This window comes from Juglans microcarpa x Juglans regia, chromosome 5S (genome assembly GCF_004785595.1).
Source record: "Juglans microcarpa x Juglans regia isolate MS1-56 chromosome 5S, Jm3101_v1.0, whole genome shotgun sequence".
NCBI classification, from domain to species: Eukaryota; Viridiplantae; Streptophyta; class Magnoliopsida; order Fagales; family Juglandaceae; genus Juglans; species Juglans microcarpa x Juglans regia.
Window position 1 is genome coordinate 12,992,498 of NC_054603.1, and position 20,971 is coordinate 13,013,468.

The window sequence follows — 20,971 nt, forward strand, 5'->3', positions numbered from 1 at the left end:
TAGCCAATACATGGCTTAGCCTAAACAGCCCCATTTACATGCAGCCTACATAATTTTACAATATATCAAAGGCACTATGGTCATGGTCTTTTCTTCACAGCTGGCAATTCATTATCTCTCAAAGCTTTTGTTGATTCTGATTGGGCCTCTTGTCCTGACAGTAGAAGATCTACAAGTGGTTATTGTGTTTTTCTTAGAGATTCTTTGGTTTCTTGGAAGATAAAGAAACGAACCACTGTTTCTAGATCTTCTGCAGAGGCTGAGTATAGATCTATGGCTTCTACCACTTGTGATATCATTTGGTTTCTCACTCTTTTATCTGATTTTGGTATTTCTCATATTCATAGTGCTCAACTTTTTTATGATAGTTAGGCTGTCTTACACATTGATGTCAATCCAGTCTTCCATAAAAGAATAAAGTACATTGAGCTGGATTGTCACTTTATTTGGGAAAAAATTCAAGCTGGAGTTATCAAGACTTTTCACTTAGCTTCTAGTCATCAATTTGCTGATGTGTTAACCAAACCTCTTGGTTTTCAACAATTTCATCACTTAGTTTTCAAGATGAGAGCCCATTCTATATACTCTCCATCTTGAAAGGCGTATCATGAATTAAAGTTATTTTTTAATTCTTTTATTCATCTTTGTATCACATGTTAGTCACATATATTTTTATTTCCTCATGCACTACTATAAATACCGGTCACTATACATAGATGAAAATAACCATTCATTTTAAACCTTTTATTTTTTTCCTCCAAAAGCTTATATGTCTCGACTTTTGCTCTGCTAGAGTTTCATCCCTTGTTGTGCTATACTTTTGCCCCTTTGTATTCTGTTAGGGTTTAAAAATTATCAAGTGAAGATGATATGTAAAAAGGTCATCTCAGGAAAGAAAATTTACATGTAAGAAAAAAAAAAAAAAACAGGAATTTTAAAAAAGACATTAATTTGACTTTCCTCGTCATTTTATTAAAATATTAATTAATTGGGGGATTTTTTAGTTGGTGGCGGGCAAATTAAGCAATGGTCCATTTTTCACTCTATGTGAGTGGCGTGGGGTACTGGTGGAGCACAATAGAAACGATAATCATGTTTAGGAGAAAAAATAAATCAATTATTTTATAGCAAACTAGGAGTTGAAACGTACAGATCAGTGGAATAATACATATAATATTTTATAATAATCCATTCTTTGAGACCGGTCTGCGTATACGCGAAGCAAGAGAATAAACAAATAATCTTTCCATGCTATCATCATCTCTTGCATGCGTTGTCAGAGTAAACGGAGTATGGAAAAAAATTCCTTGAGAGTTTAGTACTAGCTAGACGTGTGAAAGAGGAAAGAATATGACAATTAAGAACCTTAAGATCATCAGCTTGTACAAAAACTCTTGTTTTGGATTTTATTACTCATCATCTCACACTATATACTATTTTTTTTTATTCTTATTAAACTAATTAAATTTTTTTACTCATCATCCCTACATCACCCCAAGTCATTCAGGAATTCAACACACAAAGTTACAAACCACCCCAACTCTCTTTTCTCTCCTGTTTTCAAAAAATGAATTTCCAGACCGGGCATACAACGTCGTACCTCTTTAAATATCAGCCGCACTTGTTCTTCGTTTGAGTACAAGTGCAACACAAATCCAGTACCTCAACCCACTTAATTACAAAGTCATGGCCAACGTCCGAGCAGCTTGTTTTCTCATCCTCCACTTGATTACATTGTTTTTGGTACAGTCTTGCGTGTCAAACTTTGCCAATGCTACAATTCTCGACATTAGTACCGATAAATCTGCTCTTCTTGCATTGAAAGCTCACGTTTCTTCCAAGGACCCTCACCATGTTTTGATAAGCAACTGGTCCTCCAACACTCCTATTTGCACTTGGGTCAGTGTTACCTGTGGTTCTAAACATCTCTGAGTCAAAGCTTTAAACCTTTCCTACATGGACCTTGGAGGTACCATTCCTCCGCAGATTGGAAATCTTTCGTTCTTGGTTAGTCTAAGCATAGGCAACAACAGTTTTCATGGTTCATTGCCAAATGAGTTGTCCCGTCTTTATCGGTTGCAATTCCTAGACTTGAGTTATAATGAATTCAGCGGAGAAATCCCACCATGGATGGGTTTGCTAAACAAACTTCAAATATTGTTTCTCAATGGTAACAATTTCGAAGGTAGTATTCCACAATCTCTATCTAACATATCGTCATTGCAGTGGATTGATCTTGCATATAACCAGCTTTCAGGCTCCATACCGTCCTCTATATTCAAGATGCCTACCTTGCAACAAATTGTCCTCTACTCAAATAAGTTTTCAGGTCCAATGCCGCCCTCCATTTTCTTCAATGCGTCTTCACTACAATACATTAACCTCGGTAATAACGAATTATCTGGTGGACTACCGACGTATATGTTTGATCATCTTCCCAACTTACAATTTCTTTCTGTCGCCCATAACCATTTCTCTGGCGTACTCCCAGAAATAGGGAACTTAACCATGCTTACAGCGTTGTTCCTTTATCATAACAACTTTGAAGGTACATATGTTTAGGTTAATTAAATGATCGGTTGACTATATATTATATTCTTTAGACGTTGGTTTGCAAACTCCAAAATTAATTTCTGGATCTTAAATGTTTCACAGGTACAATTCCATCCTCGTTGTTGAAGTGTACACAACTGCAATATTTTGATATGTGGAATAATAATTTCACAGGAAGACTACTCCCAGAAATAGGAAATTTAACTATGCTTACGTACTTATTTCTTGGCCAAAACAAGTTTGAAGGTACGTATGCTCATAATTAGTTTTGTTTTAGCGAAATATACAAGGAGGTATCAACAATGATTTAGTATGCATGATTTATGACATATCGTATCTGATATATTAAGTACGCCTTTTCAATTGAAAGCAGAAAAATATTTTTCCACAACATGATATGTGCATGGAAACTAAAAGATTTTACTGTAGTATAGGAAAATAAAATGTATATTAATGCTTCTTTCTGAACATCATTCTTTCTTATTTTTCATTAAGAAATAGGACCTTTTTTTTTAAAAAAAAAAACCGAGGATCATACTTTTATCCATTAATTGCACTTGAAATCAATAACTAGTAGTACTTGACAGTGGAATTGTAACGCACCGTCCCCGTGGGTCCGGAGAGTTAACTCATATAACCTGATAATCAACTCTAACAAGGCTAGAGTACTTCCAAATTTAAGAATATATATTTTCCCAAATCTCAAATCAAACGTAAATACTTCAATTAAATAAACCACATAGAATCATTTATCCAATATTCAATCCAACAACCCAAATGAAATCAACTCTTCTTCATGTCTCAAATAACAACTAGAAATAATATAACATTAACATAAGTCTCCATAAACCGTCTAAATCCATTGAAGCAAACTTAAGAAAAATAATTAACCTCCAACATCAACACTAATATCATGAGATACCCAACAACAATTCACTGCTAATCTTCTCCATAGACTCTAATACTGATCCTCAGCTGAACCATCGATGTCATCTGAAATATTATGAAGATTAACGGGGTGAGTTATCAACAACTCAGCAAGCAGAGAGCATATACTAGCATGTAAACATGAGCATTTATAACATTTGATAAGCAGAACAAAACATTTACTTTCAGAATGCAGAAACAAAACTTTGTACAAAAGAATCAGAGCGAAGTTTCCAGAAAACTAAACTTATTCCAAAAAGAAAATCCGTTGGCATTTCTAAACTGAAACAATATAATCATATCATCATTTAGTATCACATCGGAACAATACCATGTTTAAGCCCCGTGGTAGGGTTATAAACCACCATTATACCCGTGGCCGGGCCGTATTCCATGTTTCACCCCCGTGGTAGGATTATAAACCACCATTATACCCGTGGCTGGGCCGTATTCTATGTTTCACCCCCGTGGTAGGGTTATAAACCACCATTATACCCGTGGCTGGGCCATATACAATGTTTCACCCCCGTGATAGGGTTATAAACCACCATTATACCCGTGGCTGGGCCTTAACAGAAATAGAACAGATTTCATCGAAAATCCGATAACAATCATATACAGAATCAGAACTTCATGCCAAGGTTTTCAGATGACACATCATTTCAAAACAAAATACTGAAAAGCTTCATATCATTTCACATGTTCGAGATAAACATAAACAAAATATTCTCATTTGTTCATAACAAAACTTCTAGATTTTCATATTCGCTCTTTTACATAGTTCAGAAATAAAGTGCACAAAACTAGTTCATGTCTACACCAGTCATGACAGAAAAATATTTTCTCTTATATAGAATTTATGCATATGCAGAATAAACATCTGAGGTTGTTTTCAGATCATCTCTTTTCAAAAAAATAAACACATTTATTTTCAAAGTCAACCTCATTTTATTTGTTTTATGCAAAACTAGTATATGAACCCCGCTTACCTGACTTCTTCGTATTATCAACACCTTGAACTGGAACTCTAATAGTAACATCACCTAAACAAAAGAAAATATATCCAACATTTAATAACCAATCTAGTAGACTGCTATTTATTGAGTAATAAATCAAAACAGTCCCTTCATAGCTCGATAACTATCCTAACAATTAAACTCGAACAACTCTCTCTTCAAACCATTCGCATTTAAAACCCAAAACAGCCACCACCTTCTATTAACACCCAACCAACTATAATTATTTCCAAAACCAACCACAGCAACTCCAATAATTAAAACATAATCCAACCCAAACTTCACTTCCGACCTTCGAATAAAACAATTTTAGTGCACGCATCAATACTCTAATCATTCAACAATTCAAAACTTGTACAAAAGTTCAATACAACTAGTTCCAAAACACCCATCATTTTACACCAAAAAGTCTCAAATAATACTTCAAAAACCGACTCACAAAACACCCAAAATTATACTCCTCAACATCCATAATTCCAACACACTCCACTGCTCCAACAATTAAAATACATCAACCCAAAATAAAAGTCGCAAAATCTTCTAGTGAAAGAAACTAATGGTCTGCGCAAAGGGGAAATTTGACTAAGTGTAATGCACGGCCATACAAAGCAGCGTGTGTGTGTGCGCGATAGACCAACCGAGGAAAGAGATAAAACAATTTATGGTCTGTGTAACAGAAAGTAAGAATTAAGAGAGACAAAAATCAATGAAAGGGGCGGAAGTTACCGAACGAAAGTGACGACCCAGAGGAAGAATTCAAACAAGGCTCCAAGGTTATCAAGACCCACGAAAAAAAATTGCACAAACCGAAACCCAAAAGAAGAAAATTTATAAAGTCATCTAAGCACAAAGAAGTAACGGAAGGGAAGAGACTAACTCACAAATTGCTGTGAAGACAGGAAGAAGAAAACAGAGGACGAGAGAGAGGATGATGGCTCACCTTCGAAGAACCAGAAAATCGAAACCCACGGAGCCAGATATGCCTGCAAAGGATGAACCACAAGTCTGCACGGAACCGAAAATAAAATCATGGAGATGTGGGAAGCAATTGCACGGGAAGAGAAAAATAATCGTGGAAAACTGCAGAGGAAGCCAGCGGAAGAAGAAAAACAGTGCAAAGCAGAAAGGGAAATTAATCCCTCCCCAAAACGACGTCGTTCGTCACTCAACAAGTTGGTGGGCTGGGTTTCGTGCATCCGACCAAAACAAAGGGGCTAGGCCTAAAGCCCGGTTATTACATTCTTCCCCCCTTATAAAAATTCCGTCCTCGGAATTTGTCACAAGCTGTTAGGATCGTCGTCGAACAACTGTGGGTACTTGACTTGCATTTCCTCTTCTAATTCCCAAGAGGCTTCACTGATAGCATGATTGTTCCATACCACCTTAACCAATGGAATAGTCCGATTACGTAACACTTGTTCTTTTCTCTCTACAATCCGCATCGGCTCTTCTGTATAAGTCAGATCTTCCTGAAATTGAAGAGGCTCATAATCAATAACGTGGGTGGGGTCAGGTACATACTTCCTCAGCATAGATACGTGAAATACATTGTGTACACCTGAGAGTGCGGGTGGTAGGGCTATTCTGTAAGCCACTGATCCAATCCGATCAAGAATCTCAAATGGTCCGATGTACCTAGGGCTCAACTTACCCTTCTTTCCAAACCTCATAACCCCTCTCATGGGTGCAATCCTCAAGAATACCTTATCCCCAACCTCAAACTCTAATTGGCGACGACGATTATCTGCATAGCTTTTTTGTCGACTCTCAGCTGCTCTCATTCTAGCCCGAATGGTCTCAATCTTCTCTTTTGTCTTCTGTATGATTTCTGGACCCAAAACTTGTCTTTCACCCACTTCGTCCCAATATAAAGGAGATCTACACTTCCTACCGTAAAGTGCTTCATAAGGTGCCATCTCAATACTAGCCTGGTAACTGTTATTTTAAGCAAACTCGACCAAAGGCAAGTGTCGAATCCAAGATCCCTTAAAATCCAGCATACAAGCTCTCAACATGTCTTCCAAAATTTGAATGGTCCTTTCCGACTGACCATCTGTCTGTGGGTGAAACGCCGTGCTAAAATTTAACTTAGTGCCCATGACCTCTTGTAAGCTTCGCCAAAATTTCAAAGTGAAACGCGGATCTCTATCCGACACAATGGACACAGGTACCCCATGCAACCTCACTATTTCCTGTATATATAGCTCGGCTAGTTTCTCCAACTTATAAGAAACTCTGATAGGTACAAAATGAGCTGTCTTCGTTAAACGGTCAACTATCACCCAAATTGCATCTTGTCCTGTCGGTGTCCGTGGAAGCCCTATAACAAAGTCCATAGAAATATGCTCCCATTTCCATTCTGGAATCTGAAGTGGTTGCAATAACCCTGCTGGTCTTTGGTGTTCTACCTTTACCTGTTGGCAAGTTAGGCACTGCACCACAAATTGAGCAATCTCTCTCTTCATGCCCTCCCACCAAAAAGACTCTTTCAAATCTTGATACATTTTTGTACTACCTGGGTGAACTGTGTAAGGGGAGCGGTGCGCTTCTTCGAGGATAAGTCTTTTTATTTCATCATTGTCCGGCACACAACATCTATTTCCAAACCTTAACACTCCATCTTCAGAAACATTAAACTCAGGTTTGTCCCTTTTATCTACTTCTTCGATTAATCTCGCCAACTTAGAATCTTCTTTTTGGGCGAGCTTAATTCTGTCTATCAAAGCTGGTTGAACTATTAAACTGGCTATCAATGCCTGCTGGTCACCCACAACTACTTTAATAGTGGCTTTTTCCAAGTCCATTAATAAGTGGGGCTGAGTGGTAAGAGTTGCAATTACTGGTCCCACTGGCTTCCTGCTAAGTGCATCAGCTACAACATTAGCTTTGCCTGGATGGTAGTTAATGTTGCAGTCATAATCCTTGACTAGTTCGAGTCATCTCCTCTGTCTCATATTCAGTTCTTTCTGGGTGAAGAAGTACTTCAAACTCTTGTGATCAGTGTAGATTTTGCACCTTTCACCATATAAATAATGTCTCCAGATTTTAAGTGCAAAGACAACGGCGGCCAACTCCAAATCATGTGTGGGGTAATTTTGCTCACATGTTTTCAATTGCCGAGAAGCATAAGCTATTACCTTTCCATGCTGCATCAAAACACACCCCAAACCCAATCGTGAAGCGTCACTATAAACCACAAATCCTCCTCTTTCGCTAGGGACTGTCAGAACTAGAGCTGTCACCAATCTCTTCTTCAATTCCTGGAAGCTTTCCTCACATTTTTCAGTCCACACATACTTGTTATTCTTCCTAGTAAGGGCGGTAAGGGGAACCGCTATTTTTGAGAAATTTTCTATAAATCGACGGTAATAACCAGCCAAGCCCAAGAAACTCCTAACTTCATGCAAATTGGTTGGTTGAGTCCAGCTAACTATTGCTTCAATTTTTCCGGGGTCTACTGAAATACCATCCCTTGAGACTACATGTCCCAAAAATGCAATAGACTCAAGCCAAAATTCACACTTCTTCAACTTAACAAATAATTTCTTATCCTTGAGTGTCCCTAGTACTTGTCTCAGATGGTCTTCGTGTTCAGCTTTGCTCTTGGAGTAGATTAATATATCATCAATAAACACTACTACAAATTTATCCAAGAACTCATGAAATACTCGATTCATCAAGTCCATAAATACTACTGGGGCGTTGGTTAAACCAAAAGGCATGACTAAAAAATTCATAGTGGCCGTACCTGGTCCTGAAAGCTGTCTTAGGCACATCCTCCGCCTTGATCTTTAATTGATGATAACTCGATCTAAGATCAATTTTTGAGAACACCTGCGCACCTTGCAACTGATCAAATAAATCATCGATGCGGGGCAACGGATATTTATTCTTTATGGTCACTCAATTCAGTTCCCTGTAGTCTATACACATCCTCATTATCCCATCCTTCTTCTTCACAAACAAAACTGGAGCTCCCCAAGGTGACACACTAGGTCTGATGAAACCTTTGTCTAATAAGTCTTGCAACTGTTCTTTGAGCTCGGCTAACTCTGATGGTGCCATTCGATAAGGGGCTTTGGAAAGAGGCGTCGTGCCTGGGGTTAAATCAATAGCAAATTCTACCTCCCGCTCAGGCGGTAATCCAGACAAGTCTTCAGGAAAAGCTTTCGGATATTCCCTCACAATAGGAATTTCTTCAAGTTTCAATTCTTCCTTTGGTTCATCCACCACAAAGGCCAAATACCCTTGACACCCATCACGTAATAACTTGTCAACCTGAAAAGCAGAAATAACTGATGGAGAGGTACGCACCCTGGAACCCCTAAATCGAAGTTCCTCTTCTTCCGGAAACTTGAACACCACTTCCCTTTTAAAACAATCAATACTAGCATAACTGGAAGCTAACCAATCCATCCCCAAAATCACATCAAACCCAGTCATAGGAAAGACTATCAGGTTAGCTGGCATTTCCTTCCCGCTAATAGTTATTGGACACTTGAGTATAATCTTGTTACAAGTTACTATATCACCAGTTGGGGTAGAGACCCTCAAATTGTAGTCCATCTCACTAGCAACAATGGGGCACAACTTCACATAATCCATTGAAATAAAGGAGTGGGTAGCCCTCGAGTCAAATAAAACAATAGCCTTATTGAGGAATAAGGGAACAATTCCTGGTTACGTCATATAATCCAATGGGATAATAAGATAAATAATCCTTAATTCTCAACATACAAAAAACAAATTAAGGGACGGTCAGAAAATTATACCTGTGATGACATCATCCTTGTCCTCAGCTTCTCCCGGTGTCAAAGCAAACACCCGTGCTGGTACAGTCCTCCGCTGATTGTTGCCTTGGTTATTTGGCCTAAAGTTTTGAGCTGGGTTGGGCCTTCTATTGGTCACCGCAAACAATGGACATTCTCTAATGAAATGCCCATCCTTACCGCATTTGAAACATGATCCCACTTCCTTTCTGCACTCTCCCTGATGTATGCGGTCACAGAACTTACAGGGGGTAGAGGTATGATTTCCCTATATCTGTCTCTGACTTGAACTGCTCCCCTCATTTTTCCTTTTCCATTGCCCTTGATCCGCACTAGGGAATCCTTGTGGAGCAGCTCTCTTCCTCTGTTCTTGCAATTCAGCACCCCTCTTGAGATTTTGCTCAACTAGCATCGCTTTGTGTACTAATTCTGAAAAATTCTGAATCTGAAATATCATCACCCGTTCATAAATCCTGTAGTTCAAACCTTCCTCAAACTTCCTAGTCTTTTTCTCCTCATCAGGAATCAAGTATGCGGCGAAACATGATAATTCCGCAAACCTTGCAGCATACTGGCGCACAGTCATGGTCCCTTGCACCAAGTTAGTGAACTCACGAGCTCTTGCTTCCCTATCAGCCTTAGGGAAAAATCGATCAAAGAAATTCTGCTTGAATTGAGTCCAAACAATTAACCCAGTCCCCTCAGTTTCCCTGATAACTTTCTCAGAATTCCACCATCTCTTTGCTTCTCCAGATAGTTTGAAAGCTGCGAATCTGACTTTTTGCTGATCGGTGCACTCCAAAACACCAAATATTTCTTCAATGTCTTGTATCCAATCTTCCGCAGCGTTCGCATCGCCTCTTCCATCAAAGATGGGAGGATGCGTTCGATTAAATTGTTCGAAAGTGCAACCCCCACCATTGTCGTCTTCGTTCAAATCATCAAGAGTTCGAACTCTACGACGAGCAGCCATCCTGAAAGTTTAAACTCAGTGAAATGTTCTAAAATAAAAGAAAACGAAAATACCGGGTAAATAGAATAAAATAAGAAGATAAATAAAATATGCATATAAACATATATACATATATATATATATCAGATAACTATGCAAATCTGACATCACTTAATACACACGTATATCACTAGAATCTATAACCTCAAAGTTCCAAATTCAATTCCTAACATCAGCCAAATCTAAAACTTCAAATCCTATCAAAATCAATCTTAATGTTCTTGGAACTCAAACTTAAATATCCACATGACTATCCTTATAATCCTCCAATTCCTATATTGAAATTTTCACATCTTATGAACCCACAGATATCTAAACCTCCAAGGTCTACAGTATGCACAATTCAAACCTGGCTCTGATACCAACTGTAACGCCCCGTCCCCGTGGGTTCGGAGAGTTAACTCATATAACCTGATAATCAACTCTAACAAGGCTAGAGTACTTCCAAATTCAAGAATATATATTTTCCCAAATCTCAAATCAAACGTAAATACTTCAATTAAATAAACCACATAGACTCATTTATCCAATATTCAATCCAACAACCCAAATGAAATCAACTCTACTTCATGTCTCAAATAACAACTAGAAATAATATAACATTAACATAAGTCTCCATAAACCGTCTAAATCCATTGAAGCAAACTTAAGAAAAACAATTAACCTCCAACATCAACACTAATATCATGAGATACCCAACAACAATTCACTGCTAATCTTCTCCATAGACTCTAATACTGATCATCAGCTGAACCATCGATATCATCTGAAATATTATGAAGATTAACGGGGTGAGTTATCAACAACTCAGCAAGCAGAGAGCATATACTAGCATGTAAACATGAGCATTTATAACATTTGATAAGCAGAACAAAACATTTACTTTCAGAATGCAGAAACAAAACTTTGTACAAAAGCATCAAAGCGAAGTTTCCATAAATATAAACTTATTCCAAAAAGAAAATCCGTTGGCATTTCTAAACTGAAACAATATAATCATATCAACATTTAGTATCAAATCGGGACAATACCATGTTTAACCCCCGTGGTAGGGTTATAAACCACCATTATACCCGTGGCTGGGCCATATTCCATGTTTCACCCCCGTGGTAAGATTATAAACCACCATTATATCCGTGGTTGGGCCGTATACCATGTTTCACCCCCGTGGTAGGGTTATAAACCACCATTATACCCGTGGCTGGGCCGTATACCATGTTTCACCCCGTGGTAGGGTTATAAACCACCATTATACTCGTGGTTGGGCCTTAACAGAAATAGAACAGATTTCATCGAAAATTCGATTATAATCATATACAGAATCAGAACTTCATGCCAAGGTTTTCAGATGACACAGCATTTCAAAACAAAATACTGAATAGTTTCATATCATTTCACATGTTCGAGATAAACATAAACAAAATATTCTCATTTGTTCATAACAAAACTTCTAGATTTTCATATTCGCTCTTTTACATAGTTCAGAAATAAAGTGCACAAAATTAGCTCATGTCTACACCAGTCATGACAGAAAAACACTTTCTCTTATATAGAATTTATGCATATGCAGAATAAACATCTAAGGTTGTTGTCAGATCATCTCTTTTCAAAAAAAATAAACACATTTATTTTCAAAGTCAACCTCATTTTATTTGTTTTATGCAAAACTAGTATATGAACCTCGCTTACCTGACTTCTTCGTATTATCAACACCTTGAACCGGAACTCTAATAGTAACACCACCTAAACAAAAGAACATATATCCAACATTTAATAACCAATCTAGTAGACTGCTATTTATTGAGTAATAAATCAAAACAGTCCCTTCACAGCTCGATAACTATCCTAACAATTAAACTCGAACATCTCTCTTCAAACCATTCGCATTTAAAACCCAAAACAACCACCACCTTCTATTAACACCAAACCAACTATAATTATTTCCAAAACCAACCACAGCAACTCCAATAATTAAAACATAATCCAACCCAAACTTCACTTCTGACCTTCGAATAAAACAATTTCAGTGCACGCATCAATACTCTAATCATTCAACAATTCAAAACTTGCACAAAAGTTCAATACAACTAGTTCCAAAACACCCATCATTTTACACCAAAAAGTCTCAAATAATACTTCAAAAACCGACTCACAAAACACCCAAAATTATACTCCTCAACATCCATAATTCCAACACACTCCACTACTCCAACAATTAAAATACATCAACCCAAAATAAAAGTCACAAAATCTTCTACTGAAAGAAACTAATGGTCTATGCAAAGGGGGAATTTGACTAAGTGTAATGCACGGCCATACAAAGCAGCGTGTGTGTGTGTGCGATAGACCAACCGAGGAAAGAGATAAAACAATTTATGGTCTGCGTAACAGCAAGTAAGAATTAAGAGAGACAAAAATCAATGAAAGGGGCGGAAGTTACCGAACGAAAGTGAAGACCCAGAGGAAGAATTCAAACAAGGCTCCAAGGTTATCAAGACCCACGAAAAAAAAAACAGCACAAACCGAAACCCAAAGGAAGAAAATTTACAAAGTCATCTAAGCACAAAGAAGTAACGGAATGGAGGAGAATAACTCACAAATTGCTGTGAAGACAGGAAGAAGAAAACAGAGGACGAGAGAGAGGACGATGGCTCACCTTCGAAGAACTAGAAAATCGAAACCCACGGAGCCAGATATGCCTGCCAAGGATGAACCACAAGTCTGCGTGGAACCGAAAATAAAATCGTGGAGATGTGGGAAGCAGTTGCACGGGAAGGTAAAAATAATCATGGGAAACTGCAGAGGAAGCCAGCGGAAGAAGAAAAACAGTGCAAAGGAGAAAGGGAAATTAATCGCTCCCCAAAACGACGCCATTCGTCACTCAACAAGTTCATGGGCTGGGTTTCGTGCATCCGACCAAAACAAAGGGGCTGGGCCTAAAGCCCGGTTATTACAGGAATGAATTTGTTTCACCATGATCCGAAAATTAAATCTGAATTTTAGGTCTATAAAAATAAAATAAACATATATATATATATAATCAGCTGATTAATGAGTTTGAACATGATTCTCCACTAGTTTCTGCCAGTTTTGGAATCTGGCAGTCGGATTCGTCGGTTCTGTTCATTCCTAATTCATAGTTAATTAACCCCAATCCATAAACATAGCCAACTCAACTGTTAAATAAATTAAAGTGCCGCTTCGACCTTAATATTTTAAATCTATGTTCTTATATGTCTTGGGTTGTTTATGGTCAACACTATATTTGTTTCACATTTTTTTTTTGTATAGGAATGATCTGCAGCTAACTTGTATGATTCACTATATGAACCTTTTTTAATAAACATATATACGAATTATTATTCACATGATGCTTGTGCAGGTGCAATACCAAGTCAAATTGGAAGACTGCAAAAACTAGAGCAATTCGCAATTTACTCGAACTATTTTTCTGGACCAATTCCGTATGAGATCTTCAATATCTCAACTTTACGAAATATTATGATGGCATTCAATAATCTCTCAGGTGACCTTCCATCAAATATGGGTCTTTTTCTTCATAATCTCCAAGTCCTTGCTCTTCATGGGAATGAACTGAGTGGAACGATTCCCAACTCTATTCTCAATGCTTCACAGCTCATCATATTAGATTTGGGTGATAACTCATTCTCAAGCTCAATTCCAAAAGCAATTGGTGATTTAAGGTTCCTCGAGGCGCTGATCCTCGGATATAATAAGTTGACAATTCAGTCTCGAGAACTTGGGAGCATTTTCTCTTCTTTGTCGAGTTGCAAATATCTCAGACTTTTTTCTTTGGCCAAAAGTCACTTGAATGACGTCCTTCCCAATTCAGTTGGGAACCTCTCAACCTCTCTTCAAAGACTTGGATTACATGACTGCAATATTAAGGGCAACATTCCAGAAGAGATTGGCAATTTAAGTAGCTTGATTGATTTGACCCTAAACCACAATGAATTGGGAGGACCTGTTCCAACTACAATTGGAAGATTGGACAAGCTCCAAGGTTTGTTTCTTTATGGTAACAGAATAAAAGGTTCAATCCCATATACACTCTGCCATTTAGGAAGGTTGAATACACTAAGTTTAAGTGGTAATGAGCTTTATGGACACATTCCTGCATGCATAGATAACATGACTTCATTAAGAACTCTTGACTTGGGTTTCAACCAATTAACTTCTTCAATTCCTTTGAACTTGTGGAGGCTTAAAGATCTCTTGTTGGTTGATTTATCATCAAATTATCTTAATGGCCCTCTAGCTTTAGATATTGGGAATATGAATGTCTTGAGAGCATTAGATTTGTCCAAAAACCAAATAACAGGTCGTATCCCAGTTGCAATTGGTGGGCTAAAAAGTATTGTGAATCTATCTTTGGCAGTCAATCAACTAGATGGCTCAATTCCTACATCTGTTGGTGAATTGATAAGCTTAGAAGTTCTAGATCTTTCCTACAATAACTTATATGGAGAGATTCCCAAGTCCTTAGAAGAACTCTCATACTTGAAACATATAAATTTGTCATTCAATAAACTACGAGGAGAAATTCCTTCAAGAGGACAGTTTGTACACTTCCCAGCTAGATCATTCATCTCAAACAATGGACTTTGTGGTGAGGCTCGAATGCAAGTCCCCCCATGCAAAGGAAAAAACGCCATAGGAATGCGAATACTGAAATATGTGTCAATTGCAGTGGGGTTAATGGTACTTGGAGTGTGTCTTGTATTTTTCTCAATAAGACGCCATAAAAGGAATGCTAAATTGTCACATGACACAAATTCAATACCTTTAGCAACATGGAGGAGAATTTCACATCAAGAACTTATTCGAGTAACAGAAGGGTTCAGTGCAAACAACTTACTTGGAGAAGGGAGTTTTGGGTTTGTTTACAAAGGAACACTCTTAGAAGGTACAATTGTTGCTATAAAAGTTTTCAATTTGCAAGTGGAGGGGGCATTCAAAAGCTTTCATAGAGAATGTGAGGTGTTACACAATATTTGTCACCGGAATCTTGTCAAAATCATTACTGCTTGTTGTAACATGGACTTCAAAGCCTTGGTATTAGAATACATGCCTAATGGGAACCTAGATATGAGGTTGTACTCCGAAAACCATTGCTTGAATATGTTACAAAGGCTAAACATAATGATTGATGTAGCAACAGCAGTAGAATACCTTCATCTTGGTTACACAACGCCTATTGTTCATTGTGATTTGAAACCTACCAATGTCTTATTAGATGAAGATATGGTTGGACATGTCGCTGATTTTGGCATCTCCAAACTCCTTGGTGATGGAGTTTCTCTAACACAAACAATGACTCTCGCTACAATTGGATATATGGCACCAGGTGAGGTTAAGTTCCATGTTTACCATTCTAGTACTCTCATATAAACACATGATATTGTTCTCTTTTGGAAATGTATTGACCTTTCTCACTTTAGTACCATATAATTATATTTTCTCATGATAAGTTGTAACATATTTATAGAGTAAGGATTTGAAGGACTTGTTTCTACAAGGGAGATGTGTATAGTGATGGCATTTTATTGATGGAAACTTTCACAAGAAAGAAGCCCACAGAGGATATATTTACCGAAGAAATGAGCTTGAAGAGTTTGGTACAAGATTCATTAGCTCTTTCTGTACTTGAAGTTGTTGACGCCAGTTTGTTAAGTAACAAAAATGATTATGCTGCAATGGACGAGTGTTTGCTATCCACCATGGGATTGGCTTTGCGTTGTTGTGCCGACTCACCTGAACAGAGGATTGGTATAGAAAATGTCTTAGCTACACTCAACAAGATCAAATTGAAGTTTCTCAAAGATATTAGTAGACGCTAATCATGTGAGAGAATAAGGTTAGTTTATAGCTATTGATTTCATGTTTATGGCTTTCCATATGGTAATATTTACAATAAATTGAGACTCTCCTAAAATGAGACTTTTTTATGGTAATTATTTTGCCATGTTGCAGTCGATGATTGGAGTTAATACCATTAGCATCTAATGGGTTTTGAAATCATATTCAAAGCAATGGAGGCAAGCAAAATCATTGTTTCCACTCTTGTGACATAATGGGAGAAGATTTTTTTTTTCTTTTAAATTGTGACGTTTGTATATATCATTGTCTCTACCTTTTTATGTACATGCAGTTACTTGAAAATAAGTACAGAGCAATCAGTCTAAGGAAGCCATTACTCTGCTAGATTTATGTCTACTATACAAGAATTTGATCAAATGGTGGAGAATCTCAACCTATGCTTTCTTTTATTCACTGGGAAAAAAAATTAAAATACTTATGCAAATGTCAGTGATGTGAAGATGATTTTCTTTTAATTTTTAAGTATTAAAAATAGTTAACTACAGTAGCTAAATATACATGAAGATGAATAGTAATTTAAGCATCTACTTTTTAAGCTTATTTTCTCTCTCTCTATGAACAAGCTTACTATTTTTTTTATCCTGATTTTTCTCTCCTTTCTTGCGCAAAATTGATCAAGGCATTTACAAGTTCTTCATTTTTCTCCATCTCTCCTCCAATCCAAACGGGAATAAGATGTGTTTAGATTTTATCGAATGGTTTGCATTCGAAATATAAGCAAAAAGTAATAATTTAATTAAAATGAATGATATAATCATTACGTTATTAATCATAAAACTCTCATTATAAATTATGATAATTAAACTTGTGATATCCCGTATTTTAGTTTTTTTTTAATTGAAGGATTTTATTTATTTAATTTAAATATTGGTTCTCTTGTTTTAAATTTATCGGATTTCTCGTTGGATTTATTTTATAATTTTTAAATTGTGAAATTTACTTTGATGTGCTTTTTTGGTATTAATTATTGTTTTACATTTAAATTGCTCTTTACTTTAAATTAGTTCAATGTTGGACTTTAAAATTATTGTATTGTTAAATTTTTATTATTATTTTATTTTAACTAGTCACTGTGTTTAAATTTTGTTATTCAACTTACTGTTTGGAAATTCTTTTTGTTTGATCATTTTTGTAATCCAAATTGTGAGAATTAGACATCATTTCTTTCCCTCACTTTTTCTTTTTCCCTCTTTTTCTTTTCCTTCTTCTCTTTCTTTTTCTCCTCATTTTTCCTCTGCTTCTTTCCTCCCGCGCGCAACAACCTCCTCCCCTCTCTCCCGTCCATTTGTTTCATCCGCCCTAGCGCCGCTGTGTGCCGTCCATGTCTATCACCGACCCTCCCATTCTCTTCCCCTCCGGCTGGCAACCTCACCTCTCCGTTTTCAGCTCCTCCCTTGCGGCCATTAGTCCCCACTCACGGCCTCAAGCCGCTGCCCTCTTTCGTTCCAGCGCCACCATTGCGTCACCATTGGCCACCACCTTTTCACCACAACACTAGTGGCCTCCCAGCTACCTAACACACCCATCTTCAGCCCCGATCCACCACACTTGAAGCCACTCACTCATTTTTCGATTTGGGTATTTTGGCCTCCAACCGCAGCCCACGCCACCACCCACGGCCAACGACCACCATCAGTAGCTTCACAAACACCCCTAAGTCATTCCCTAGTAATCTCAAGTCTTCGTTTGTCCCCGTTCAAAAATTAAATTTTTGAGACCCACAACCATTGTCCAAAATACACTGTTTCGTTGTTGTGCTACCACTTCTAGTATGTCTGTGATCCTTCGAAAAATATATTATAGCGTTGTTTCCCAAAGAACTTTGAGATTTAAATTTATTTTTGCGCTAAAAAATATTTATTGTGAATTGGTTGGTTGTGCCAGACTGAGTCCAAGGAGTAAGGGGGTCGGTTGGATTGCATGATGAAGTTGTTTGTGTGATTGGTTTATGCTGTGAGATTTGTTTGCTGTTTTGGATTTAAATATTGGTGTTTTGAGTTTAACGTTGGTTATAGTGGATATTGATGATTTTAAAAAGTGATGATATATTTTAGAATTTTGAGGGTTTTAAGTTTTGAGGAATTAAAATAGGTTATTTTAGAAACTTAGGCTTAAATATCGAAATATGCGATTGATTGGAAACTTACAAAAATTTCGTGATTATTTTTATAGGTGACAATTTATAGTCGACTCAATATTTTTTAGGAAAATTTTTGAAAAGCTCAGAAATTCAGGTAAACGGGGTTCCTATGTTAGACTTTGCATAAAAATAAAATGAACTGAGGTTCCTCTTGAAAAAATATGCATGTTTTGTTATGAAAATAAATTTTGAAATGGCCTCAGTTATTTGTTCTACATGACTCATGAAATTATAGATAAGAATAAAGTACTTTCTGTCATGATTGGTGTAGACATGAGCAAAGTTTTGGCATTCTGTTTCTGAACTATGCAAAGGAGAGCGAATACGAAAAATTGTGCATAAATTATATTTTTGTGATCTGATTCTATTATGTTCTGAAAATGCTCTGTACTTTGATGTGATATGATGTGATTTCTGAAACCTCTAGCATGACATTCTGTTTCTGTTTTGTTTTGACCTTACCACGGGTATAAAACTATAGCCTATGTTTGGGTTGGTACCAACTTTTCTGTTTCTGGTGCACCCACTTTGAAAACAAAGTGGTTTTCTACGTGGTATTTCCTATGTGCACACTCGGGGCTCCGAGAATGATAAGGGGAAGATTCACATTTTGTTTATGCTGTGTTGGCTACCGAGTTTTGCACAACCCTACCACAGGGGTTTAACATGGAATTATGTTCTGATATGATGTTTCAGTTATGCTGTGCTAAGGAAATTTTAAATAAGAATATTTTTGAACTTTTGCTCTGATATTTTTGATAACATGTTATGACTTTGCATTCTGAAAATAAAAAGTGTTTTGTTCTACATTTTAAAATCTGTAAATGTTCATGTTTGCATACTAGTATATGTTCTCTACTTATTGAATTGTTGATAACTCACCTCTTTTATATTTATAATATTTTCAGATGATTTTGGATTTTTCAACTGAGAATCAAGACTATGAAGCATTGGATGAGATGACTTAAGAATAGTGGATTAAGAATAGAAAGTTTTCGATGAGTATTGGTGATCTTTTTGTTAATTATATTGTTGAAATGTGAGTTTAAGTGACATGTAGAGAAGTTGATATTTTTTTCGGGTTACTGTATTGAGGGTTTGATATATGAGTTTGTGTAGTTAATTAAATTTGAAGTGTTTACATTTAATTTAGAGCTTTTGGAAATATATTAGCAGCGTTGGAGTTAATTATCAGGTAATATGACTTTACTCTCCGAACCCTTGGGATGGGGCGTTATAAAAATAAAATAAATTTTATTTGATAAATAAATATAACTAATAGATATGCGAAATATGATTTTTTTTAAATAATATAAAATTTGAAAATAAATAATATTTTATTATTACATATAGTTTAGATGAATAGTTCGGTGTGGAATTAAGTTTTAAGTTGGATAGACAAAAGACAAAAAGAATGATGTAGACAAAATTTGTCTAATGAGATAGCAAATGCAATGTTAATGCTAATGCTCTTGGAGGGATTGCAACCTCAAAGCTAAAGGCCCCATGATCCTCAAGGACTAGGGTGGTTGCCAGTTGACCTACACGTCATTGGCAGAAGTCTTGTTCAATTAATCGCTCGTATTATCGTATTATATGGTATTCTAGGGTTGTGCTCCAACGGGCTCCGGAAGCCCACCTCCTAACTCTTATTTTTTTGATTTTGGACTCCGATTCCAACTCCAATCAAAGTTGGGCCAGCCCAACACCCAATTTCTATTAACTTTCAGCCCAATTCTGAAAAACATGTTAAAAAAATTTGAAAAATACTAAAAACCAATATCAGCCTAGTGGGCTTCAGTTTCGGCCCATTGCAGAAAAATACTGTAAAAAAACAAAAAAATATATAAAAGGAAATCATATACATTACAAAACAAAAGAGAAAAAATATGCACAATCACAATCACAATCACTAAAAGAGGAAATTACCTATATTGCACCACCACACTACAATCACAATCACAACCTAAATTAAAAATGCAACATTCCAGTAGCACAATCATAACCAAATGCAACAACATTACACCCCTGCACAACAACTCATTACACATACCTACATTAAAGTCCACCACCACAATCACAACCAAAAGTCACCAACATGACCAAAGTTACAACACATTACACCCTTGTAAAGTCCACCACCAAAGTCACCAAACATTACACCCCTTTCGTGTCACCAAACTCACTGGCAAACTCCTCAATCAATTTACTATGTATCAAAATTTAAAAAAAAAAAAAAGTTACAATGTATCAGGATTAAAAAAAGCTATAATGTATGACAAACAAAGTTACGATAAATAATTCTCGACACCAAATTCCTCAAACTCCAAGCATCCTGCATATTTTGGAAATTAAAAAAAGTTAGACATTATACTACTTAGTCAAATTAAACATACTAACAGTAAAGTATTTCACATGAAAGTTAATGATCTACCATATTCCCACCCATAATGCATCTGTCTCAATCCTCCACAATTATTTTGGGGTTCATAGCTAGGTCTCAAAAAATAGAAAAATTAAAAGTTATAATTAAAACAATAAAATATCTAATTAGTCATTTAAAAATGAAGGTTAAACGCATAAAGTTACACAACTCAAGTCTATACCTGTTCGTATCATCAATATCTAGTCCAATAGGCGTTGAACTTAGCCA

The 20,971-nt window shown here is 36.6% G+C and overlaps 1 protein-coding gene across 2 annotated transcripts; it reads left to right on the top strand.

Moving 5' to 3' along the window:
* Positions 1–1,662: 1,662 nt before the first annotated feature.
* LOC121267497 (receptor kinase-like protein Xa21) lies at positions 1,663–15,826 on the top strand. 2 transcript variants are annotated; one of them, XM_041171385.1, is made up of 4 exons: positions 1,663–2,548; positions 2,656–2,799; positions 13,660–15,645; positions 15,787–15,826. In XM_041171385.1, the coding sequence occupies exons 1-4, from the start codon at positions 1,957–1,959 to the stop codon at positions 15,789–15,791; spliced, it is 2,727 nt and encodes a 908-aa protein (XP_041027319.1). In that variant the 5' UTR covers positions 1,663–1,956; the 3' UTR covers positions 15,792–15,826. The 2 variants fall into 2 exon arrangements, with proteins under 2 accessions (XP_041027319.1, XP_041027318.1); XM_041171384.1 differs by lacking the exon at positions 15,787–15,826 and having other exon boundaries at positions 13,660–15,779.
* Positions 15,827–20,971: the final 5,145 nt, after the last annotated feature.

Coding starts and splice junctions, on each gene's coding strand:
- LOC121267497 (XM_041171384.1), top strand. CDS start 1,957: ATGGACCTTGGAGGTACCATTCCTCCGCAGATTGGAAATCTTTCGTTC. Junction 2,549..2,655: donor TTATCATAACAACTTTGAAG/GTACATATGTTT, acceptor AATGTTTCACAG/GTACAATTCCATCCTCGTTG. Junction 2,800..13,659: donor TGGCCAAAACAAGTTTGAAG/GTACGTATGCTC, acceptor ATGCTTGTGCAG/GTGCAATACCAAGTCAAATT.